General features: G+C 47.7%; 1 protein-coding gene across 4 annotated transcripts in view; it reads right to left on the reverse strand.

The window, feature by feature from the left end:
- The window catches only part of LIMK2 (LIM domain kinase 2), a 71680-nt gene that overhangs the window by 15630 nt on the left and 29338 nt on the right, over positions 1 to 26712 (reverse strand). For 2 of the 4 annotated variants that reach the window (XM_055254417.2, XM_063623575.1), the window contains exons 3-7: positions 7094 to 7229; positions 6289 to 6398; positions 5443 to 5631; positions 3281 to 3386; positions 2730 to 2926 (exon numbers count right to left, since the gene is read on the reverse strand). In XM_055254417.2, coding sequence (XP_055110392.1) covers positions 2730 to 2926; positions 3281 to 3386; positions 5443 to 5631; positions 6289 to 6398; positions 7094 to 7229 — 738 coding nt within the window. Of the gene's footprint in view, positions 1 to 2729; positions 2927 to 3280; positions 3387 to 5442; positions 5632 to 6288; positions 6399 to 7093; positions 7230 to 17031; positions 17475 to 26712 lie in introns of those variants that run through there. The other 2 variants (XM_055254418.2, XM_063623576.1) reach the window with 2 other exon arrangements.

A 26712-nucleotide genomic window follows, 5' to 3' on the forward strand; every position in this document is an offset into this window, starting at 1 on the left:
GAGTCTCGCTCTGTCAACTAGGCTGGAGTGCAGTGGTGTGATCTTGGCTCACTGCAACCTCTGTCTCCCTAGTTCACCTGAGTCTCATGCCTCAGCCTCCTGAGTAACTGGGACTACAGGAATGTGCCACCAGGCCCTGCTAGTTATTGTTATTATTATTATTTTTGAGACAGAGTCTCGCTCTGTTGCCCAGGCTGGAGTGCAATGGCACAATCTCGGCTCACTGCAACCTCCGCCTCCCAGATTGAAGCGATTCTCCTGCCTCAGCCTCCCAAGTAGCTGGGACTATAGGTGCACGCAACCACGCCTGGCTAATTTTTTTTTTTTTTTGATGGAGTCTCGCTCTGTCGCCCAGGCTGGAGTGCAATGGTGGGATATCCACTCACTGCAACTTCTGCCTCCCCGGTTCAAGAGATTCTCCTGCCTCAGCCTCCCAAGTAGCTGAGATTATAGGCGTGTGCTACCACATCCGAATAATTTTTGTATTTTTTTTAGTAGAGATGGGGTTTCACCATGTTGGCCAGATTGGTCTCGAACTCCTGATCTCGCGATCCACCTGTCTCGGCCTCCCTAAGTGCTGGGATTACAGGCGTGAGCCCCACACCCGGCCCTAATTTTTGTATTTTTAGTAGAGATGGGGTTTCACCATATTGGCCAGGCTAGTCTCAAACTCCTGACTTTGTGATTTGCCCACCTCAGCCTCCCAAAGTGCTGGGATTATAGGCGTGAGCCACTGCGCCCAGCCTAATTATTGTATTTTTAGTAGAGATAGGGTTTCACCATGTTGGCCAGGCTGGTCTCAAACTCCTGACCTCAAGTGATTTGCCCGCCTCGGCCTCCCAAAGTGCTGGGATTACAGGCGTGAGCCACCGTGCCTGGCTAGCAAATGGGATTTTGGATGGTATTTTGCACATCTTTGTACCTGTCCATGTTTCCTGAATTTTAAGATGATAAACATGTATGATTTTTATAGCAATAGTCACTATGTTTACATTTTCAAAAGCAGTCGATAATAGCCATGGTCAATGACTGTTATTTTCACTTACTGAAGAAGGAACAAGAAGGTTGAAGTCCACAGCACTGCAAGTGAACAGCCCTGCAAACTTTCTCTCTGGGGTATGCTCCTGCTTTACTTGGGCTACCCAGAGAGGACTGACGCTGGATGGCTCTTGGCTTGTCCTGACCTACAGGTTTACTTACCCTTGTTCTTTTGCTCTGCCTCCTGCTGACCATGCCCACCAGAGCACACAAGGTTAGCTGCCCCGCTCCTCTGCATGGTGGCTCTACAGATACCTGGCCACTCCCAAATCTTCCCTTTTCCAGGCCATGGATTTCTAGCTCTTCTCTGTCCTCTGCTGCCCTGCCTCCCACTAATTTCATCATACTGACCAAGGCCAAGAGGCAGCGGGAGTGAAGGCAGCAATTTAATGGGAGGGCACTGTTTCCAACACATGCCAGCTGAGAGGGCTCTAACTTACTCAGTTTGTTTGGTGAGGAGAGTGGATAAAAAAAAAACCACCTTTTTTTTTTTTTTTTTTTTTGAGACAAGGTCTCACTCTGTTGCCCAAGCTGTAGTACAGTGGTGTGATCAAGGCTCACTGCAGCCTTAACTCCTGGGCTCAGGCAATCCTCCTCCTCAGCCTCTTGAGTAGCTGAGATTACAGGCATGCGCCACCATGCCCAGTTAACTTTTTTATTCTTTGTAGAGACAGGAATGTTGCCCAGGCTGCTCCTGAACTCCTGGCCTCAAGCAATCCTCCGGCCTTGGCCTCCCAAAGTGCTGGGATTACAGGTGTGAGCCACAGTGCCCTGCCCATCTAATTAAAAACAATTTTTTTTTTTTTTTGTAGAGACAGTGTCTCACTATGTTGCTCAGGCTGGTCTCAAACTCCTGTGCTCAAGCCATCCTCCTACCTAGGTCTCCCAGAGTGTTGGGATTACAGGCATGAGCCACCGTGCCTGGCCAAGAACTTGATTCTTAGTGATACTAAGAATGTGTCACGTTTACTGAATGCTGTCCCTATGGCAGCACTATACAACTTTATGTCCTTTTCCACATTTAATCCTTACATAATTGGTGAGACAGCCACCTTTATCTTACCATCTTATGTCACAGATGCAGAAATAGGCTCAGAGAGATGAAGTGATTTGTGAAGGGAGGAGCTCAGCCTGAAGCCCCAGTAGGGTATCAGTATTTCTGCCTGGGAGCCAATGCTCTTGACTTCTTTTCTGTAAGTCTCCCTACTTGGGGCTTCCACTCAAGGCAACTTCTCCTTCCCCAAGGACCTGGCAGAATCTGGGGTTTGTGGGTTGTTGGTCCCTCAAGTCTAAAAAAAACTTTCATTCATCTATTGCTTTATTGTTTTCAAAGTCCTTCTACACAATTTATTCAATCCTATCTATGCCCCTACTCCAGGCTCTGAGCTCCATGCTTTCTCCATAGGCCATGCTGCCCTTCAGGGTTTAGCATCACCACCTCCTGTCCAGCTTAGGAGTTCAGTGGACAGAGCCAGACCCTCAGGTTTCTAAGGAAACCTGGCAGACAGCTGGGTCCACAGAGGCTCTGGCTATAAACTGATCCCCACAGAGGCAGCTGGGTCAGCACAATCCTCATAGTCTGTCCCTGGCCAGCTGGTTCCTTTCCTAACTCTGCAGGCTTCTGAAAGCCAGCTCAGCTTCATCTGAGAGACAGACATGGGACAGAACAGAGCCAGGGTGGGAGGTGGCACCTCAGGGAACGTCTCCTCAGTGTCCCCTCCAGATTCTCCTTGGTGTCCAGGGTGCTGAGGGCGTGGGGGTGTCCGGCATTCTGCATGTGAGGAGCGAGCCGGGCCTCCAGCCGCAGCTGGTCCAGGCGTTGGGAGACGGGGTCATGTTCAATCAACAGCTGAAGTGTCTGGCTGGTCTGGCTAATTGCATCCTCCACCTGTGGCCAAGAGCAGTATAAAGCTCCCACAGGCTGCCCCATCCCAGGCCACCCATGGCCAACCCAGATGACTCAGGCACAGTGTGGCCAGTGCTCAACTTGGCTAATGTGGCCTCTAGCTGCCAGTGGCCTCACAGTGCCCTCTGCCTGGCATCCTGTCAGCTCTCCCGTCCGTCAACCATCCCTGCTACCCTGGGAACCTGTTAAGCTGAAATAGGTCACCAGTGGTCACAGGCTCAATGCTAAGACAAAGAGATGGGCCGGGGGTAGGAAAAGGTAAAGGCTATAGCCTGATTTCCCAGAGGATCTGTTCCATGTCCCACCCTCACAAGACAGATTAGACACACACTCTACCTCCTCCACTCGAAGTGTGCGGACGGGGGTCCCATTGATCTCCAGGATGCGGTCCCCAGGGTGGATGGCATTGCGATTGTTGGGACTGATGTGCATCCGGTTGACCCTGGGCCAGACAAGAGTTAAGGCAGGGTAAAGATGTCCTAAAAACTTGCTTGACCAATTCTGCTTGTGCAGGGAAGGTTTACCAGGTCCCAGGCCACCAGTGGCCCCTAAAGGGCCCAGGATACCCACACAGAAAGGCAACACCTTTTCCAGGATGCCCCATCTCAGTGAAGGGAATTGCCACTCACCCTGTGGCCTAAGCCAGAAACTTGGACATCATTTTCCCCATCTGGAGTTCCCTCATCCCTCTCCTACTCCCATCTCTAAGAACTCTGCCTTCTTTCCATCATTGTAGTTATTCACATCTCTTACCTGGATCACGGTAATAGCTTCTACTTTTTTTTTTTAAGCTTTGTTTTTAATTTTTTTTTTGAGATGGCATCTTACTCTGTCATCCAGGCTGGAGTGCAGTGGCACGATCTGGGCTCACTGCAACCTCCGCCTCCCAGGCTCAAGCAATTCTCATGCCTCAGCCTCCTGAGTAACTGGGATTACAGGTGCGCTTCACCATGCTCAGCTAATTTTTTTGTACTTTTTGTAGAGATGGGGTTTCGCCATGTTGGCCGGGCTAATCCCAAACTTTTTTTTTTTTTTTTTTTTGAGACGGAGTCTCGCTCTGTCGCCCAGGCTGGAGTGCAGTGGTGTGATCTCTGCTCACAGCAAGCTCTGCCTCCCAGGTTCGTGCCATTCTCCTGCCTCAGCCTCCCGAGTAGCTGGGACTACAGGCGTCCACCACCACGCCCCGCTAATTTTTGTATTTTTAGTAGAGACGGGGTTTCATCGTGTTAGCCAGGATGGTCTCGATCTCCTGACCTTGTGATCCACCCGCCTCGGCCTCCCAAAGTGCTGGGATTACAGGCGTGAGCCACCGTGCCTGCCCTAATCCCAAACTCTTGACCTCAAGCAATCTGCCCACCTTGGCCTCCCAAAGTGCTGGCATTACGGGCGTGAGCCACTATGTCTGGACTTGTCTTTTAATTAAGAAAAATAGAGACGGGGTCTTGCTATGTTGGCCAGGTTGGTCTTGAACTCCTGGCCTCAAGCAATCCTCCCACCTCAGCCTCCCAAAGTGCTGAGATTACAGGCATGAACCACCATGCCCAGCCTACAACAGCTTCCTAACTGGTCTCTATACCTCTAGGCTTTCCCCTCTCCAATCCAACCTCCACACCAGTGATCCTTCTAAAATGTTAACTTGGTCACAACACCTTGCTGCTTAAACTCTCAATGGATCTGCTGGATTTTCATAATCCAGGCCCTCTATACTTAACAGCCCCCTTTCTGGCCACACTCAACCTACATCAGACATGATTAAGACTCCCACTTTTGGAGAAATGCTTCTCCCTCTGCCCTGAACACAATTCCCTCTCCTCTTCATCTAATAAGGTTGTAGAACAGACCTTAGCTCCTCCTGACTTCTCAAACTCTAGTATCTTTTACCTACTGTGCAAGTACTAGCCTAGTGTCCAACACATGGTAGATGCACAATCAATATTTACATGGTAAGCGGCCAGAGGTACGACATTACTAGTATTAGACACAGACTCTTTCTCTATCTGGTCTCTGGCCTGAATCTAGGATAGGGTCTTAACTTCTTTTGGGCCATGGACCACATTTTCTCCATTCATTCTCTCAACTGACAAAATAATAATCAATCAACTCCTACTATACGCCAGGTACTGTCACAAGCCCTGGGCATGCAGCACTGAAAAGACAGCAAGTTCCTTCTGGAATTTACATTCTAGTGGAGGGGATAGAAGATAAACAACTAATACACATAATCAAGCCAGATGATTTCAAAGAGCAAACATGATCTGAAACCTGACACCTGAAAGGTGAGTGATTCTCACCTTAAGTATCTGGTAGGAAGTAGCCTGGGCAGAGAGAACAGTAAGTGCCAAGGCCCAGGTGTGGTTACAGCATAGTGGGGTCCAGGAGAATGATATGAGATGAGAATAAAGGGAGTTCTGCATGAGACTTTGGAGGTCTAAGCCCTCTGAGGCCCATTTACAGACTCTGCTCAAGAACCCCTGCTGAAGGGTTCTCAAAATACTTACTCTTTCACTTGCACAGTGGTGGCGTAGTTGGAGCAGGCACTCTCCACGGACACGGAGAAGCCCCGCCTGCCTTCAGTGGTGGCCGGCATGGAGATGAGCGTGACAGAGTAGGGCAGCTGCTCCTGAACAGACTCTGTGGAGAGTCTCTCAAACATGGGTGCCAGCACCACCTCATTGTGGCACTTCCCACTGGGGAGAGGGCACAGGGGGGGAGTAAGATGCTAGAGTCCCACGCAGAAGCCCCCCAGCAACCACTGCACCATGTGGCTTTAAGCAACAGTACCCATAGTCTCACTACCACCCTCTTTGTCATGATTCTAGCTGGCTGCTCAGAATGAGGAGCCTGGGTTCTCAGGGTGGGCTGGGACTGGGGGTGCTGAGCTAGATCTGCAGCAAGTGGTATATTTGGAAAAACACTGGCCTGGGTTGGGATGAAATGGTCTGGGTTCTCTTCACTCTGCCTTTGACTCACAATGAGAACCTTGGCCTTGTTCTATTCTATTCCATGGGCCCCAGGCTGACTTCTTCTATCAACCAAGGTGGTTGGATAGGGTGAGCTCTAAGGGGTCTTTGACTTTAAATGTTCTGGGATCGTCCTTGAAGAGTGCCTCCCACTGGGAGGATTGCAGGGCAGAGTGAAGACATTTTCAAGGTAGGTAAGAAAAAAGGGTAGAGACGTGTAAATCATTCTGCTTACAAGTTAAAGAGCTGGTTAAGAGCACTGCTGTGATAGGAATCCAATGCTCTGACTACCCTAACACTCTTTCTGCCCAACTCACCCTGCCACCGTCCCTCCCCCCGGCCACTCTTATATGGGAGAGGATAGACAAAGGACCACTATCTTACCAGTAGAGGGTGGCATGCTGCACCAGTGCATATGCATCCCCATCCTCAATGATCACCCTGCAGCTCATACAGGCAAAGCACTCTGGGTGGTACTTGAACTCCCCAGCCACCTGTGAGCAGGTGGGGAGAAGGGTGTACAAAGGGAGGAAGGAAGTGAGTTATCACTGTTGCTGGAGTGAGGACGGGGGTGGGTGAATGACCTCCTATCAAGGCCCCAGTCAAAATCTACTCTTTCACTCCCTGCCCTAGAGCTTCCAAAGGAAGTGTCAGATTGGTACCTCCTGTCATTTCTGAGACTGCACAAAACTGTTTTGGTCTCAGTTATGAGAACAAGTCCCCAGAAGTAATCATTCCCACTAAAAAAGATCACAGTTCTTCCAATACAGGGTTGGCAAGTCTGTCACTATGCTTAAAGTCCTTTGTCCAGAGCGGGTATAGGAGGTAGCACCTCTCTCTGCCAGCCTATTCCAGAGTCTCCTTTTCTGATTCCCTGAAGACAACCTAGGTATATCCTCCTCTCAGCCTGTAACACTCTCCTTGGAGGTCCTTATCCAACTATATTGTGTCTCCTCTCTGCCTGCCTCTCTTCCCACTCCCAACATTAAACTATTAAGTCTTTGAGGGAAGGATCTTACCTTTCACTTAATAGGTGCTCAATTGATACCTGCTGGTTGAATGAATGAATAAATAAAGGGAGATGCCCTGGCTGATGGAAAGACTAAAAGATGAACAGCCACGGGTAACTGGAAGCACTGTCAATGGACTCTGAAGACCAAGAGGGGCAGATATGAAGGGATTCACTCACCATAAAAGGCCCTGTCATCAGCAGGGAGCACCCATGACAGAACTCCCCAAACTTCCCCCAGTAGTCCTTGGGGCAGTAGAGCTTCCCATCCTTCTCATAGTACCAGTTCGTGAGGGAATCCTGGCATTCTGAACACCTGAAAGGCAAGACAAGAACTGAAACTCTCCTGGATCCCTGGAACCAGGCCACATAGGCTGTCCCTGGCTCCTAGGTATGACAACAAAATGGACGGTCCTCTTTGATCCAAAGCCAAGACGGGGCAAAGTTACAGCCTTGCGCTATCTCCCCAAAGGAAGCTGGTTCAGAGTGAACAAGGCCCCAGAAACCAGCTCTGTGTTGCCTGCCTCAGTGGACAGACTAGTGTTTCATAACCTCTTTGGGTCTTGGGGCCCTCTGAGAATTTGATAAAAGCCAAGAAGCCTCCCCTAGAAAAATGCACATATAAAGAAGATGTGTATATAATTTAGGTGGGGGGCGGGGTGTATATATAAAGGATTATCTGAAACCTATTTATGGCACCAGTTAAGGATCTCTGGTCTTGACAGATATTTCAATGAACTAAAGCAGTTTAATCATCTCCACTATTCAAAACTGACCCATCACCAACAGCGTTACCAACGTAATGTTCTTGCCAAAAATATGTTAAGTATAAAAAAAATAATCAGGCAAATCTAGAATGTGGGTTATTCTATAAGATAACTGGTCTTGACTCTTCTAAAAAGTCATGGGGAGAAGAAAAGGCACAGATTTTAAAAAGCCTAGAGACACAGCAACCAAATACAATGCCTCAACCTTGGATTCAAATTTAGATTAAAAAAGGAAACAGCCATGAATATTTTTTGGAACAACTGAGGAAATCTGGATTTGGACTATAATATTATATTGTAAAATTACCGTGAATTTTCTTAGATGTGATGATATTTGACTTATATAGGAGAATTCTTAGCAGAAACATATTGAACTATTTAAGGGTAAAAGTCAAGATGACTTTAAGTTACTCTGAAATAGTTCAGCAAAAATAAATAAATAAAAGTATATAGATAGACGGAGAGAGAGATATACAAAGTGGCATAACATTAACAAATCATGAATCTCTGTGAAAGGTATGTAGGTGTTCTTTGAAGTACATTTTCAACTTTTCTATATATTTGAAGTTTTTTTCAAAATAAAATATTGGGGAAGAAACCCAACATTCTATTAGCGCTGTGTAAGATGTACATGTTAGATCCATAGCTCGCTGGGCAGGGTGGCTGATGCCTGTAATCCCAGCACTTTGGGAGGCTGAGGTGGGAGGATCACTTGAGCCCAGGAGTTCGAGACCAGCCTGGGCAACATAATAAGACCCCATCTCTAAAAAAAAAAAAAAAAATCTATAGCTCCCTTCTCGCCGAATCACCTGGCTATGAAGCTCCACCTCTCAAAAGTCTGGTGTGTTCTCAGGACTTACCTGCACGGACAACCTCCTCCTCCCTTCTGAGCTTCCCAACACACACAGCTAAGAGCTCCCTGGCCTGCTGAGCCCATGCCATCTCTTTCCTTCTAGTTCCTTCTTTTCCCTATTCTTGTTGTCAAGGCCTTGCACCTTCCACAGTGGCCACATCCTTGTTTCCAAGAGGTTTGAACATTGCTTGGTTTGAATCTTGATCCTGCCACTTACTAGTTACATCATCTTGGGCAAGATATTTTACTTCTCTGGCCTAGTTTCCTCATCTATAAAATGAACTGCTGTGAAAATTAATGGAAATAATATGTATTAAAAATATAGAGAGCAGCTGGGCAGTGGCTCATGCTTATAATCCCAGCACTTTGGGAGGCCGAGGCGGGTGGATCACTTGAAGTCAGGAGGTCGAGACCAGCCTGGCCAACATGGTGAAACCTGGTCTCTACTAAAAATACAAAAAATTAGCCGGGCGTGGTGGCACGCACCTATAATCCTAGCTACTTGGGAGGCTGAGGCAGGAGAATCGCTGGAACCCAGGAGGTGGAGGTTGCAGTGAGCCGAGATCGCGCCACTGCATTCCAGCCTGGGTGACAGAGTCAGACTCTGTCTCAAAAAAAAATATAGATAGATAGATAGATAGATAGATAGATAGATAGATAGACAGACAGACAGACAGACAGATAGATAGATATAGATAGATAGCTTATATAAAAGACCTAATATAGGCAGGGTGCGGTGGTTCACACCTGTAATGCCAGCACTTTGGGAGGCTGAGGCGGGCAGATCACAAGGTCAGGAGTTCAAGACCAGCCTGGCCAACATAGTGAAACCCTGTCTCCACTAAAAATACAAAAATTAGCCGGGCATGGTGGCGTGTGCCTGTAGTCCCAGCTACTTAGGAGGCTGAGGCAGGAGAATTGCTTGAACCTGGGAGGCGGAGGTTGTGGTGAGCCAAGATTGCACCACTGCACTCCAGCCTGGACAACAGAGCAAGACTCCGTCTCAAATAAAAAAAAAAAGACCTAATATAGTAGAAACTCAGTATGTGTTAACTTTTATTAAAGATGATGACAGTGTAATGGCAGCTCACTTTATCAGCTACTTACTGTCACTAGCTGGACAACTTCTCTTAGTAGCTTTCTCTGATTGAAAACAACTAATAGCATCCTATTACTACAAAGAGCCAATGCGAAGAGGAAATAAGCTAATGTATGAGAGAAAGCCTTTTGCCAGGCAAGTGCATTATTATGACTTGCTAAGCACTGCAGATATAAAAGATAAATACACAGGGCACCCTACATCACCTTTTATGAGCTTATGAAGAGTTGAGGAAGAGAAAGTCTAAATAAAACTCAACAATGCAAGGTGAGAGACCACAGTGAGTTCTACTACTTCTGAGCACTGCGGGAGGTAGAGAAGAGGGGCAGGAATGAGTTGAAGCAGCTGAGCTAGGGAAGTCTAGAGAAGTAAGTCCCTGAGAATCCCTTTATCTTTCTGGAGTGCCCAATTCCCCCTGGGTGCTCAACAAACACTGATGGCTATTTTTACCTTATACCTTTTCCTACTTGTCTTATGGAAGGGGAACTTCAGGATCTTGAGGGCTGGGTGTGGCATGAAGAGTATGGCTGTGAAGTGTCTAAAAACTGTGCAGTGAGGATGGAGGCAGAGGGGAAGACTTGGTATGTGGCTCACACTCCTCTCAGTGTAAGAAATATGTGGGATAAGCTCTAAATGAGGAGGAGAGAGATATGGGTTCAAGTTCTTGGGTGCTAACATTGCCTTGGACAAGCCCCTCTCCCTCTCTGGGTTGTTTCCTCACCTGTGAAACAAGAGGACAAACAATACCCTGGGTCCCCTTAACTCTGTGCATATCTGTGTTTTTCCCTAGATGATCTGAGGTTCTAATCTTAGCACCACCATTTACCACCTAAGTGATCTTGGGCTAGCCCCTTTACTTCTCATTTGTGAAATGGCAATGTCATCACCTACTTTCAAGGTAGCAGTGAGGATTTTTTCTTTCTTTTTTTTTTTGAGATAGAGTTTTGCTCTTATCGCCTGGGCTGGAGTGCCGTGGCACGATCTCGGCTCACTGCAACCTCTGCTTCCCGAGTTCAAGTGATTTTCCCGCCTCAGCCTCCTGAGTAGCTGGGATTACTGGCGCTCGCCACCACACCCAGCTAATTTTTCTATTTTTAGTAGAGACGGGGTTTCCCCTTGTTGGTGAGGCTGGTCTTGAACTCCTGACCTCAAGTGATCTGCCCGCCTTGGCCCCCCAAAGTGCTGTGATTACAGGCGTGAGCCACTGTGCCTGGCCTGCAGTGAGGATTAAATGTGGTTCTGAAGAACTATGGGGTGCCCAACAGAGGGCTGGCAGTAGGAGCAGGGGCTTCCTTCTTGCCTCCCGCCTTCTGACTTAGAAGTTCCTGGGCAACCATCTTTCTTCTTCACTAGACTGTTAGCTCCCTGAGGACAAAAACAGCATCCCACTTACTCTTGGTAGACTCAGCACCAAGCAAAGGACCTGGAAGAGCAAAGCCTTAACAAATGTTTCCAAACCGAAAATGGTAGGAGTGGCAAGAACCAGTAGCCCAGGTAGGGGAGCACAAGGGTTCCATGGCTCATGGTCACCAGGTCCTTCTTTTCTTCTGTGTGCAGACTTATTTGCACCCAAATGCAGGCTGGGGCTCTGTTACGCCCTTGCAATGGTATGTGCGCCGCAGGGCATGGGAGCACCAGAACACACCCTCCTTTCCATTGCCAATATCCTGCTTTTGTTTGCTGCAAGTAGCTCTGGCCAGGCCCAGGAGAGGGAGTAGGGAGAGAAACAAGTGCAGGCATGCAGGAGACAGCCAGGCCAGCCTGCTGGGAAGAACACCTGGCTGGAGAGCAACATCACCAGTCCACATATCTGTGTCAAGGAATGCCTTTAAAGGGCACAGCCAGCTATGTGGCCAAAGTCACTGCAACACATGTCTCTGAAGAACTGGAAGGTGAACAGCTGACAGGAGGGCTGGGTATGGGTCCCTAAGCTGTGTTTTGCCACAGAACACAACTGGGTTCTCAGACCACTTAAGAAGTTGCCATGGTAGACTTCAGAGTTCTAGCTTAGCTATCGATTAACAGCTACTATTTATTGAATGCCAACCATAATCCAGGTCCTATACCTTATTTATATTATCTCTAATCCTGACAACCCTACAAAGTAGCAGGATTATCCCTGTTCTATAGAAGACTGAAAAGCAGAGTTAAAGTCAAATCATTCTGCAAAGCTGCCCAATACATAATTGATGGAGCTGGAATGTGAAGCTATGTGTGCTTGGCTACAAAGCCACATCCACCGTACTGTGTCACTGGAGTGAGACAGCACATCTCAACAGCTGAGCCTCAGGATTCTCACCTGTGAAAATAAGGAGACTGGAGCCCTGACAGCTCAAGACCCTTTGAGTGTTAACACTTTGTGATGCTTCTCCTTTAGCCCAAGTACTGAATGTTAAATAGCACAATTCTCCTCCTTCATATACTTCACAGTGTTCAATTCCCCAGCAGTCTCTGTTCTTTTAAACAAAGAACCCAGAACACACTTTGGAACTGTAAGGTGCTACTCGAACATGTCCCACCTCAGATTCTTAGAGGCCATGGACACCATACGTTCTTCCCAAAGCCAAGGCTGTTTTTCTACCTTTCAATTTTTGAAAGTTTCAAGCGAAAGTCAAAATCTGCCCTGGTTGTAAGTAGAAGAGTACCCAGCTGGGAGGTGGTAAAGCTGAGGTCTGAACCAGTCATCCCACTGTCCTGAGGTGCCAGAGTGAATTGAGCTGAAATCCTCAGGTCAGGGGAAATCACCTAGGAGCCTACACACGCTGAGGCTACGCCTAAGGACAATCTCTAAAACTCATCTTCCAAAACATTACTGAGGGGTTCCGAGGGCTTGGGCAGATACAAAGTGCATGGAACTCTGACGGTCAGTTCAGTGGGTCAACCAAGATCCACACAGAGACCTTTTGAGTCAGCAGAGAACATATGAGTTTTTTAAAAAAGATAATCAGTTGAGATTTTCTCTTTCAAGACCTGGATCCATATTCCTTCTCTGCCATTTACCATCTGTGTCACCCAAGGCCAGTTACTTCATGACTCTGAGCCTCAGTTTCCTCACTTGTACATTGCTGATAATATCTTATGGGGTTATGAGAATTAAATTATGTACAGATGTCTTGCATGATGCCTGGCTCACAGATGGTAGCCAGTAAGTGTTCATTTCTTTCCCTCCTCAATTTGAGAACACCAAGGGCAAATGCAGACAGACCCCTTTTTCTCCTATGCCTAGCAATATGGACCCGCTTCTCAGCCCAGAATGAAACAGATTTCTGTAAGTAAAGAAAGGTCCTAAAATGAATTATTTATCTATCCAAATAGAAATCAACTTTTTTTTTTTTTTTTTTTTTTTAAGAGACAGAGCCTTACTCTGTCACCCAGGCTGGAGTGCAGTGGCACAATCATTGCTCACTGTAGTCTGACCTCCCAGGCTCAAGAGATCCTCCTGCCTCAGCCTCCCGAGTAGCTGGGACTACAGGTGCATACCACCATGCCTGACTAATTTTTTATTTTTTGTAGAGACAGGGTCTCCCTGTGTTGCCCAGGCTGGTCTTAAACTCCTGGACTCAAGTGATCCTCCAGCCTTGGCCTCCCAAAGTGCTGGGATTACAGGAAGGAGCCACCACGCCCAGCTGAAATCAATTGATTCTAATAGAGTCCTAATAATTAGGAAATAGTTACTGTGCATCTAGGATGTGTAAGAACAAGCAGGCAAGGTGCTGTGCTGAGAGAAGCCAAGTGAGATAAGATAGAGGCCCAGCCCTCACTCACATCCAAATTCTTCAGAGAAAAATGTTTACAGGTAAATTCTCAACCTCATGGGGTAAGAGAACCAGTCATTATTGCAGTGGATTTACACGTTAAAGCATAAGCCCTCCCATGTCCTGAGGAAGGCCTGGTGGATGGTCATCCCTTAACCTCCCAGTGAACAGCCAGTTGTAGAGAAGCTTCTTTCAGCCCCTAGCCTCTGAATTAACTGGGCTGAAGCAGAGAATGGGAAGCTCCCTTCACCATAGCTTGAGGGCACCTGGACAGCACCACAATTGGGGATGCCAACTTTTCCCCAGGGCCCAGAAGAGCAGATATGACAGGGGCCTAGAGAGACTCTGTTCCATAAGAGCTCAGTCAAAAATCCCTTTATTACTCCTCCTTCCTGCAGATCCTATAGACTGAAACAGTGTGCCAATTAAGCTGTAATTATTATGGAATATGTTATTATTGTTTTAAAAAATTAACCAAACACATAATGAAGCCTACGAACAGCAAGAAATAAGTGTTGCTAGAGTGCACTAAGTTCCAACCAAAAACCAGGAAGAATGTAGTTTCAAGTAATTTGTGTAGTTGTACTGCAGTTAAAGACAGGGCCTCCATTATTTGGCAAATAATGGAAAAGAGCTTGTGTGCCTCTGAGGAGCCACATAAGTTGCAGAGCTGGGAACCATTCACCTGATCCAAGTCCTTCATTTTTTTTTTTTTGAGACGGAGTCTTGCTCTGTCGCCCAGGCTGGAGTGCAGTGGCACAATCTCTGCTCACTGCAAGCTCCGCCTCCCGGGTTCACGCCATTCTCCTGCCTCAGCCTCCTGAGCAGCTTCGACTACAGGCGCCCGCCACCACGCCCGGCTAATTTTTTGTATTTTTAGTGGAGACGAGGTTTCACCATGTTAGCCAGGATGGTCTCGATCTCCTGACCTTGTGATCCGCCCGCCTTGGCCTCCCAAAGTGCTAGGATTACAGGCGTGAGCCACCGCGCCCGGCCCAAGTCCTTCATTTTTCAGATAAGGAGAAAAACAGTCCCAGAGGACCTAAGGCACCTGCCAAAGGTTACTGTGAAGCTGGGCAGAGTTATGCATAATTTTTTCCCTTTAAACATGGATTGCTTTGGAACACAAAGGTTCATTTGTTTTCTTCAAGAGATAACGTGTAAACCCAAACTCATTAAATCAGTATTGGACATTAAGTGAAATTCTATAAAAAGAAAAATGCTTTAAAGATGTCCGACAAAAGCCACTCCCTAATTTACCTCTTTTGTAAATTCCAATTTGAGGTATTTTCTTACTTGGATGCACAGTGGTAATTGCAGCTCACTCCTCATGCTAGTGTGGTAGGAAAGACAGTGCATTCTCTGCTGAGTATGTATGGCCTGTCAGGCAGGGGTGTATGGGACACAGAAGTTGTATTCTTCATTCCCTTGCTCCCTCTTCCTCCTTCACATGTCACGCCTGATCATGTCCCCATGGAATCTGGTTGCGTCACTTTCCTTGCAACCACAGCCCCAGAACTCCTATAGACTTTGTACTCCCCCAGACGCCTAGGGTCAAGGACTTAATTTGTTTCACAGAATCCAGCAAGGACCCTGTTCAGGAGCCCAAGAAGTCTAGCTTCTACTTTCTGCCAAGGATAAAACTGAGGCCCAAAGAGGAGCCCTTGAGGATACCCTATAATAAAAGAGAGAGGGGCTAATTGCAGAAACAGCTTTCTGACCAGGTAGTGATGTAACGGATACTTGGGAGAGCAGAGGGTCTGGGTGGTCCCTCCCTGGTGGGAAAGAGCCCTGCGTGGCAGCTATCTCTTCAGAAGTGACTTCAGGAATGTGGCCTCTTATTTGGGGGAGGGAAGAGTGTCTACAGAAAGTCAGTCAGTACCCCCCAGACTCTAGCTGGGCAAACGGAGCTTGGGGGTAGGGGCAAGAAGATCAGGTTCTCCAGAAAGCCTGGGGCAGAACAAGACAAACGGCAGGTGGACTTGGGTGGCATTAGTGGTCTGGCCCTTAAAGGTTCAGGTTGAGAGTTCACTATCTGCTCTAGCTCCTCCTCTTCCTGAGAAGTTGTGTCCTCCCTGGCTTCCCTGCCTCTCCAAGGGTAAAAGGGGTATAGTTCCTGGCTCCTAAAGGAACAACCCTTCCCCTAAGCTGCCTTCCCAGGATTAAGAGAAATTAAGGAGGACCTGAAATGTGGCTACTTCAACACTTGCCATCTTAATTCCGCATGGTAAAAGCTTTCTCCTAAACTCAAGATCAATTTCCATTGGCTCTTTAGAAAACAATCTCAGCCATTCCTTCAACAAGTCAGGCAAACTATCCCTTTTTCTACTCTCTGCTAGGAGAGGAAAACAAACCTGAGAATTTCCTCTCCACCAGGAGAAAACAAATCTGCAGCCCCCTGAAGGATGAGAGAAAGTCAGGAAGACAGAAAAAGCTGCCCAGTGAGGCTCCGTGTGTTAACTTTGTTGAAACTGGTTGCCTCATCTGTAAAATGGGGATATATAATCTCTTTAGGCTGTTGAGAGATTAAAGGATAAAGTGTCTAGTAGGGCGTTTGGTAGAGTCAGCATTGAGGACCAGTTCCCTTCCCCCTTCCCCCAGTCCAGACACTTCCCAGCACTCTACCAGGGTCCAGTCATTCCACAAAACCACATGGTACACTGCTTTTCTGCCCAGGGCCTGGCCACCTGACTAGTATCCTGGCAGCAAGATCTGGGCACTGGACCTAGCTTAAAGAAGCCAGAAGGGAAAAGTCGACCAGGACCACTGGTGAGGGGGAGGCAGCCTTTTTGGAACAACAGGCTGCTCCCAAAGAATGAAAACAAGCCCCACCCTAGCCTGGAATGGCTCCATTCAGAAGGGACCCAGAGGGTGAGAAACTCCCTGGGGAGTTTCTATGGGAGGTGGAGTGGGGCAATAAGCAAAGAAAGCCAGGTCAGAGGTAGAGTTTCCACATCTCCCTCTGAGAAGCCCCACAGAGAGAGGCTCGTGGAGGTACTTAGGGCTAGGGACTGAGGAGGTGTGGGGGCTGGCCCAGCAGCTCAGGAGCACTCTAAAGCCCACTGCTCCAGTCTTAGAAGCACTCGCCCAGGTCTTTCCCCAGCAACTACATTCACCTGGGATCTCAGAAGCCCTTCAAGGCCAGAGGCAAATGTGCCTGCCATTAAGAGAACAAACGTTTATAAGGTGCCTACTGTGTACCAGGCTACCCACACCCAGGACTTGCTAGTTTCCAGTTTGGCAAAACCTGCCCATCCTGCTTGTTGGGGCAAATTCCTGGGTAGGCAGCATGGCCCGCAGGTAAGACATGTGAGAGCTAGAAACAGCACTCTATTTGTGCTATTCCCCCTGGAAGCAGTAACACCTAGAATGGGCAGGTCAGTGGCATCTTTTGGAGGCTCCTTCAGGTTTGTCTGGGATGGAAGGGGAGCTGGAGCTCCCTAAAAAGTTCCTCCCCTCACCACTTCCAGGACATAATGGGGGTACCTCACAAGGCTGATTCTCCTTGGGTATAACCTCTACTGGCTTCTGCCTGGCAGAACCGATGGTAAAGGACTAAGTGAAAAGGAGATTTAGGGAGACCACCCTCCTCTCAGGACCAGGGGCCAGGAGAGATGGAGAGGGGAACTCGGAGACCAACTCACCGAAATGGGTCTCTGGAGGTGAAGTAAGCCGGGACTGACAAGTAACTCCCCATCTTCTTCCCACACCAGATAGACAGGCTCAGCTGCAAATCCGTCTGTGACTGCCTCAGGCTGGCTGTAGATGGCCACCATGACAGGCCCGGGGCTCCCGGCACCTCTGGCGGCAGGCAGGCTGCCCTGAGCTCACCTCTCCCTCCGGAGCAGCTGGGGGAGCCTGAGGACTCCAGGCCACTTGGCCCCCAGCAGATTCCCACAGGGGCTCATGGCTGGGATGGCTCCTCCCTAGTTTTCAGAAGCTCAGGCGGCCCCTTTGGACTCCAAGAAAACGACCTCTCTGCGGAGGCTACACACACACTGGCATTCTTGAGTAGGGGCCGGTGACTAGCTAAGAAAGAAGCGCTGCTGTCAAGTTAGCCTTCTTCTTCAGTCCCACCCCTGAATGAGGGAGGGAGGGAGGGAGGAAGAGGAGGGGCTCCCGCAGAACCGAGGTGTGTGGTTGGAGCAGCTGTTAGGAAACAGACCTTGCAGGCAAGGGGTGGAGCTGGGCTGGATCGAGGCTGCAGGCAGGCGCTGCAGACAATAACTGGGACCGATTGAGCGTCCTTCCTGAGCTCAGGGAAGGGCAAGGCAGGCTAGAGGGTGAACATATCTGGCCCCAGATGTCCTCAAGCAGAGGAGCTGCCTAAAGGACAGTAATTCTGCTTGGAGGTGAAAAAAAAAAAAAAGCAGAGGATGCCAGGTCCAGGAAGAGCCACACCAGACGGGGGACCTCTGGTAGGAGAGACAGGTCCAGAGAGCCATCCTAGCTCTGAGCTGACATCTGCTCTGTCCTGGCACTAGGGCTCCCATTCATTCCCTCCCTCTGCCTGGCCTGGGGACAGACTCAAGAGCTGACCAATGGGAGGTGCCACTTCCACTCCAGGACAGGGCTGTGTTGCAAATAAGGAAACAAGGCCCAGAGTATTAACCTATACCTGATGTGTCTCCATGTGGCAAACACTATATGCACTCTTTTATTTCTGAGACAGGAATTATTCCCACGCCACAGACAAGAAAAGTGAGGTACAGAGAGATTAGGTAACTCACTCAAGGTCAAAAAGGGAGTCAGTGGCAGGGCTGGGATTTAAATCTAGGCTCATGTGCCTCTAGAGCTGGAGCTCTCCCACTACCAGGCTTCATTCTGGCTCTTCAAAGAGAAAAATCTTTTCCAAAGCCCTCTGCAAATAGGATGGAGCCCAGGTTACTCTCATTCACTCACTATTCACTGAGGGTTCACAGGCAGAACACCATCCACTGGCGTCAGTGGACAGTGGAACTTCTTCTACTTGTCCAGTGATAACTATGCTTTTCAAACTGAAAAATGGGGCATGAGGGAGAAGAAGGCCTGGGGTGCCAAAAGGGATTGATAAGCCTAGGTATCTGGAATGGGAGCCCACCTGAACAGCCCCCAGTTGTGACAATGACCAAACCAGAGCCTACCATGTAGAAAGCCCTTGTCTCCCTGCCTGCAGGATTGTAAAGGAAAAAGCAAGGCTGTTGGAGGAAGCCAGAACACTCAGACCTTGCTATTGGATTTGGGGCAGTGACATCAGCTCTCCCTCACCAGGCACACACCTCTCACCATTGTAAAGAGCCAGAAGTCACCCTGCAGCTTCTATCTCTTACTGTGAACCATGGTGGGAAAGTCTGATAAAGATAGTAGATGGGGTTACAAGGGAGCCTTTTCCCATTCCACCAATTGGACACAAGGACAACAATGCATGTGATAAGAGCACATGGGTTTGAATACTGTTAAGAAGCTACCATTTATTGAGCAGTTAATATGTTCTACGCCCTGTGTTAAGTGCTTACCATTTATTATCCATCATGTTTAAATTGCCAGTAAAAGGAGGAAACGTCATCAGCCTCATTTAACAGATTAGGAAATAGGTTCTGAGGGGTTATGTCACTATTCTCAAGACAAATAGCTGGTAAGTGGTGAGGGTGTTTTTTTTTTTTTTTTTTTTTTTGAGACGGAGTCTCGCTCTGTCACCCAGGCTGGAGTGCAGTGGCGCGATCTCCGCTCACTGCAAGCTCTGCCTCCCAGGTTCACGCCATTCTCCTGCCTCAGCCTCTCCGAGTAGCTGGGACTACAGGCGCCCGCCACCACGCCCGGCTAAATTTTTTTGTAGTTTTAGTAGAGATGGGGTTTCACCGTGGTCTCGATCTCCTGACCTCGTGATCCGCCCGCCTCGGCCTCCCAAAGTGCTGGGATTACAAGGGTGAGCCACCGCGCCCGGCCTTTTTTTTTTTTGTCAGGATCTCTCTGTCATTCAGGCTGGAGTGCAGTGGTGCCATCATGGCTCACTACAATCTCGACCTCGACCTTCTGGACTCAAGTGATCCTCTCACCTCAGCCTCCAGAGTAGCTGGGACTACAGATGCGTGCCATCATGCCCAGCTGTGAGGCTGGGTTTCAAACCTGGTATATATGGCTCTAGAGCACAGGTCAAGGCACTTTTTCTGTAAAGGGCCAGAGAGCAAATATCTTAGGCTCTGCAGGCCATACAGACTGTCGTGGCCACTCAATTGTGTCATTATAGGGCAAAAGCAGCCATATATAAAACATAAACTAAGGCACATGGCTGTGTTCCAATAGATATTTACTTATGGAAAGATTTTTTTCTTTTCTTTTTTTTTTTTTTTTTTTTTGAGATTCAGTCTCAAAGCCCTGGCTAAAGTGCAGTGGTATAAACATGGTTCACTGTAGCCTCGACCACCTGGGCTCAAGTGATCCTCCTACCTAAGCCTCCAGTGCATCTGGGACCACAGGTGCAGGCCACCATGCCCGGCTATTGTGTGTGTGTGTGTGTGATGCCATACCCGGCTATTGTGTGTGTGTGTGTGTGTGTGTGTGTGTGTGTGTGTGTGACGGAGTCTCGCTCTGTTGCCCAGGCTGGAGTGTAGTGTCGTGATCTTGGCTCACTGCAACCTCCGCCTCCCAGGTTCAAGCAATTCTCTTGTTTCAGCCTCCCAAGTACCTGGGACTACAGGCGCATGCCACCATGCTCGGCTAATTTTTGTGTTTTTAGTAGAGCCAGGGTTTCCCCATATTGGTCAGGCTGGTCTTGAACTCCTGACCTCAGGTGATCCACTTGCCTCAGCCTCCCAAAGTGCTGGGATTATAGGCGTGAGCCACTGCACCCGGCCCTGGCTAATTTTTTTATTTTTTGTAGAGACAGGGTCTCACTTTGTTGCCCAGGCTGGGACACTGATATTTGAGTTTCATGTAATTTCCACATGTCACAAAGCATTCTTTTGCTTTTTTTCCCCTAACCATTAAAAATCACAGGTCATATAGGCCAGGCATAGTGGCTCATGCCTATAATCCCAGCATTCGAGAGGCCAAGGAGGGAGAACTGCTTGAAGCCAGAAGTTTGAGACCAGCCTGGGTAACAAACCAAGACCCTATCTCTACTAAAAAAATCAATCAATCAGGCCGGGCATGGTGGCTCACGCCTGTAATCCCAGCACTTTGGAAGGCCGAGGTGTGCAGATCACCTGAGGTTGGAAGTTCGAGACCAGCCTGACCAACATGGAGAAACCCTGTCTCTACTAAAAATATAAAAATTAGCCAGGTGTGGTGGCACATGCCTGTAATCCCAGCTACTCGAGAGGCTGAGACAGGAGAATCGCTTGAACCCAGGAGGCAGAGGTTGCGGTGAGCTGAGTTGGTGCCATTGCATTCCAGCCTGGGCAACAAGAGTGAAACTCCGTCTCAAAAAGAAAAAAAACAAAAAAATCAATCAATCACAGGCCATATTAAAACGGCTGAATCTCAATCTTGAGCTTAGTATCTGCTACTTCTGTAATGTGATGTCATGTTCACAAACACCAGGTAAAAGACAGTCTCAATTTTGAGACTGAATCTCAAAAAAAAAAAAAAAAGAAGAAAAAAATCTTTCCATAAGTAAATGGGCCATAGTTTGCCGGCCTCTGTTCTAGAACCACAGAGCTCAACCACTCTGTTTACTACCTCTAATAGTGATGAACAGCTCTTGGCGTTTGTGCAGAGCTCAGTCATATCTAACTATACCACAAAGACACCATACTCTAGCCCCAGAGGCAGCCAGAAGAAGTAAGCACTGAACAGGTACTCACCCTGCATTAAGCATTGCTTGCAGCACTACTTGTATGAATGAATTTTAACCTACACTATTCCACAGTGCTGTGATTTCTCTCTTTACAGATAAAGCAACTGAGGTGCAGGGAGGTTAAATCACTTGCCTGAGGTCACTCAGCTGTAAATGTGAGAAGTGAAGCCAGGATTTGAACCCAGACTAGACATTATAGACTACGTTCTACCATGCTATACCAAAGCTCAGCCTGGGCCCAGAGCCAGACTGTCTGGGTTTGAATGCGACAATGCACTGCGTGTAAGCCCTTGGCACAAAGTATGGGACACATTAAAGGTTGATAAATGTTAGCCGTTAATATCATTAAGACTATTGTTACAACTACTGTGGGCTAGCTATGTGGCCTTTAGCAAGTCACTGTCTCTGTCTGGGCCTTGGTTAGGTCTCTAAATAGCTCCCAGCATCAACATTTTTCACCCCTATGAGGTTGCAGAGGGCTCTCTATTTTCCTTGGGTCTCAAGTTGAGTTTAAACTCTTGAGCAGGAGGTCAGGATCCTGGCCTAGGGGACACACAAGGCCCACAGAGGTGGTGAGGTGGGCTGGAAGTGGGGAAATAACATACAGGATACTGAAAGGGCTGCGCAGCTGGAGAGCTGGGAGCAATCTTTCTCCCAGCCACACAGCCAACTATTTCTCACCAAAAATCTATTATGTTCCCCTGTAATTCAATCAGGCAAGAAGGGGGCCCCAAATTAAGTCTGGAACTAGCAAATTATCTTTTAATTGTACCCTCTGATTTCCATGTGATGAACACAGTACTAATGGAAGAATATGCAAGCCACAAAGAGACTGAGGCCAGGGAGCCCATGAGCATAACTCCTCTTGACATTTCACACAGCTTTGCTGTTCCAGCGGCGGCGGGCTCAGTGAGTCGGTGTCTAGGAATGTGAGCAGGAGGCTGTAGGCGTTCTCCTCTCCCCCTACTCCTCTTACAAAGGACTGGTGGGTGGGTGGGGAATAAGTGAGAGGACATCTCAATGCCATGAAAACTGCCTCCCCCTGGGAGAGGAACAGCCTTCTCCCCATGTCCTGAGTTGAAGCAGAAGCCCCTCCCAGGTGGAATCCATTTGACCTCCAAAAATCCAGACTTCAGGAGGAAACTTTGAAGGATTGATCACCAGATGTGATAAGCTGCTGGCTGCTCAGACCCAAGTGTGTGGTTCCTCAGAGCCAACTTCAAAAGGCCCAAGCCACCCAGCATTGGGAGATGAAATGTCACACTGGAGGATTTATTTACCCTCCCACCCTTGGAAACTGGTCCTGGATAGAAAACTGCTCTTCTAGGTCCTCAGAGCAGATGGCAGAAGATTCAGCAGTTATGGCTGCTAGAGGCAACTGCAGGAATCCTTCGACTGACAGTTACGGTAGGGATAAAATGGCAGGAGAAGTGTTAATCTCCAGCACATTTCATAAATTGGAAACCTGGCACGGAGCCGAACAAACTGACTCCTTAGAACCAGCTGAGGCATAGGTCTTCAAAGCGTCTGTGACAGGCTGGAGAACAATAGCCTTCATAACCGGCAGCCCCAAGTGAATGTTCAGGCAAGGTGTGGTAAGTGAATGAATCACCCCAACCTTTTGCTGGAAGAAAGCTCTGGTCAAACAATTCAAAACCCAAGGAACTGTTTGTGTGAAGCCCTCTACTGGCTGGGAGGACTCCAATCAAGCAAGAGAATTTTTGAGGTCTGAAGCCTCCAAATCCTGAAAGGTAAGAATTACCACCCCCATCTACTAATCATCTTTCGTGCCCCACCCCTCCCCTCTTCCAAATCACTTTCTACATTATAGCAGCAGTCATCCTTCTAAAACAAGGGTCCCGGGCAGGCATGGTGGCTCACGCCTGTAATCCCTGCACTTTGGGAGGCTGAGGCAGGCAGATCACTTGAGGTCAAGTGTTCGTGACCAACCTGGCCAACATGGAGAAACCCCATCTCTGCTAAAAATACAAAATTAGCTGGGTGTGGTGGTGTGTGCCTGTAATCCCAGCTACCGGGGAGGCTGAGGCAAGAGAATCGCTTGAACCCGGGAGGCGGAGGTTGCGGTGAGCCAAGATCGTGCCATTGCACTCCAGCCTAGGTGACAGAGCCAGATTCTGTCTCAATAAATAAATAAATAAAATGTCCCAGCAATTCCCAGCTTCACAGGGTTATGAGCATTAAATGAGAACATATGTGAACAAGCCCACTTCAGTACCTGGCTCATGGAACTCAGTCAATGTTTTTTTTTTTTTTTGAGACAGAGTCTCGCTCTTTCACCCAGGCTGGAGTGCAGTGGCGCGATCTCAGCTCACTGCAGGCTCCGCCCCCCGGGGTTCACGCCATTCTCCTGCCTCAGCCTCCCGCGTAGCTGGGACTACAGGCACCTGCCACCTCACCCGGCTAATTTTTTGTATTTTTAGTAGAGACGGGGTTTCACCGTGTTAGCCAGGATGGTCTCGATCTCCTGACCTCGTGATCCGCCCGCCTTGGCCTCCCAAAGTGCTGGGATTACAGGCGTGAGCCACCGCGCCCGGCCACAGTCAATGTTTTATAGAGTGAGAGCTTAGTATCTGCTACTCCTGTAATGTGATGTCATGTTCACAAACACCAGGTAAAAGACAATATTTGGCATCTATCTAAGGTATCATGGAAAGAGAAAAGAATTTGGCATCTGGATAGAACTTTAGAGATTTAGTCTAATCCTTTGTTTTATAGTTCATGAACTTGAAACTAGGAATGGAGAATTGGAAGCCCAAGACATATGAGGATACCAAGTCACATGAAATGTGTTCAGATTTTCAGACTGGGAGAATTATTTCCCAATATATTGAAAAAAGAAAATACGTTGGCACAGTGATGGAACCATTGTTAGTACCTTTGGAGAAACTGGAGAATGGGTGCAATATTTCCAAAGTATAATGTTCCATATCTACTATATACCAGGCGCTGGGGATGTATTCATGAAATAAAAATGGAAATAGCTAACTGGCCCAGTTTTCAAAAAGGAGGAAAAAGATACTGGAAAAAGTAAGCCTTATGATCCTTTTGCTTTGATTCCTTCACATAAATTCTAGGCAGATGATGGAATAAGTGGACAGTAAGCACTTAGAAAAGGAGCTGATCATTAGGAGTCAGCAGTAGTGAAATAGTAGTGACTAGTTAGACTTGACTTCATGTTTTCACTGGGTTACTCATCATGAGACCTTATCTTGGATTTCCACAGGCATTTGATAAACTCTTTCCTGATATCCAGACAGTAAGAATGTGGGCAGGAAATCTAGAAAAATCAGATACAAGAACTCAACATACCTAGCAATTTGAGGCTCTGAATTGTAGAGGCAGGATTCCTGAATACCTTGCTAGAGCTCACATTGAGGAAAGGGCATGGGATTTGAGCTCAGAAAACGTTTCTTTTAATTTCAGTGCTGCCCTTCCCAGCAGCATAAACTTGGATAAATTATTTAACATCTCTGGGCTTCCCTTGCCCTGCCTGTGCTATATTCCTCAAGAGGTTGTTGCAGGAACTAAACTAGATGATGAGTACAAAAGGCCTCTGTAAACTGAAGATGCATTATAAACATCAGTTATTATCACTGTTCTAGTGCTGTAGTTGCTCATCATGGGGGTCCTGAATCATAGGTTTCTTTACTAGGCATCTGTGGACACCTGGTATGGGCCAGGCCTATGCTGGGCACTGAGAGTACCTAGTGCCTGCCTTCACGTAGTTTGATCTGGTGACAGACAGATATGGCCACAGGGTCCTTCCTGGGTGTGATTTGCTTGGAGACACATTGAAGGAACCCTTCCCAGAGGAGAATGAATGCTGTGTCAGAGCAGGGCCTGGAAAAAGGAGGAGAAGACAGCACCTGCAGGAGATGTAGGAGGCTATAGAAGGAGTTAAGAGAGCAAAGGTTTGGGGGACTCCCAGGGAGCCTTATGTGGTGAGTCATCAATGGAGTACGACAGGAGGTGACCAGAGCCATTCCTGAGGGAACAAAGGTTCACAGAGAAGGTTGCTGTTTAAGGTCACAGGTCTAGGAACTGACAAAGCTGGAGTTTGACCCAAGTCTTTGGAGTCCAGGTCCAACATACTAAAACTGCCTCAAATAACTATTTTATTCTTGCCATTTGACTTACAGTAATATTTCTGAAAGTGTAACTAAAGGAATAGCAGCATTGGACCCTCTGGTCAGCTTGTTGAAAATCAAGATTCCTGAGCCCCACTTCAGATATACAGAATCAGAATCGCTGAGATTGGGGCTAAGAATCTGCATTTTAAACAAGCCCCAGTGTTTCTGATCTACACTAACAATTGAAAACCAATGCTTTTCTTTTTCCTAAGTGCTTTTCCACTTGATTTCATTTTATTCTCACAATAACCCTCAGAGGCAGGCAGGATAGATCACTATCATTACCTTGTTACAAACGAGAAAATGAATGTACAGATAGCTTGTTCATCTTCTTATCCTGAACGTAGCTTAATAAATAAATGTTTGGTGATTGACATTTTGTTAAGCCTTGGCTAAGTAGAGACTTTCACCTTCCTGGTGCCACTCTTACCCATTTGTAACCCCACAGTAGCTGCCTCTCTCTTTCCTCGGTGACATGGCAGTGGTGCTCACGTTATGGTATAAAAAGGTGATTCTAGGCCAGGCGCGGTGACTCACACCTGTAATCCCAGCACTTTGGGAGGCTGAGGCAGGCAGATCACAAGGTCAGGAGATCAAGACCATCCTGGCCAACACGGTGAAACCCCGTCTCTACTAAAACACATAAAATTAGCCAGGAGTGGGGGTGTGCGCCTGTAGTCACAGCTCCTCGGGAAGCTGAGGCAGGGGAACCACTTGAACCCGGGAGGTGGAGATTGCAGTGAGCTGAGATTGCGCCACTGCACTCCAGCCTGGCGACACAGTGAGACTCCAACTCAAAAAAAAAAAAAAAAAAAAAAGTGATTCTAGAAGATAGCGTCATTCCATGAAAAGTGCTATCTCTGGAACTAAAACAAATTTCAAACAAACACGAGGGATGACATTAGCCAACTTCAGAAACGGTGCTTCTGCAAGAGTCAGTGCTACTGATGGGAGTGGAGCACCCTCTGATCTCAGCAAAATCTCTATAGGGCATCATCAGGAAGTCATGACCAGAATACAGCTGACACACAAAAGAAAACAACCTTAACTCAAGTCTGGCATGGGGTGCTGAGGGGTTTTTTTGTAATCGTAAGGAGGATGGAGAAAGAATTTGTTAGCACACTTCCAGCACTGCCCATGGGAGAAGGGACTCTAGCCTTCTGGGGAAAAATGAAAAACAAGGCAAAATAAGCACAGCAGGCTGCTACAGTTGCAGAAGGCATGCCATTCCTTGAGGCCCTGGTTTTGATGGTTTAAGACTTAGGGATGACATTTACAGACTGAGGTCTTAGTCTACATGAGTTTGAGCTTATCTTATCACCTCAAAAGATAAGCTCTTGCCTAAAAGAATATTGTAGAGTAAAGAGATGGTAATGGTGCATACTGGATGGACTTTA

Source organism: Symphalangus syndactylus, chromosome 18 (genome assembly GCF_028878055.3).
Source record: "Symphalangus syndactylus isolate Jambi chromosome 18, NHGRI_mSymSyn1-v2.1_pri, whole genome shotgun sequence".
In the NCBI taxonomy this organism is placed as follows: Eukaryota; Metazoa; Chordata; class Mammalia; order Primates; family Hylobatidae; genus Symphalangus; species Symphalangus syndactylus.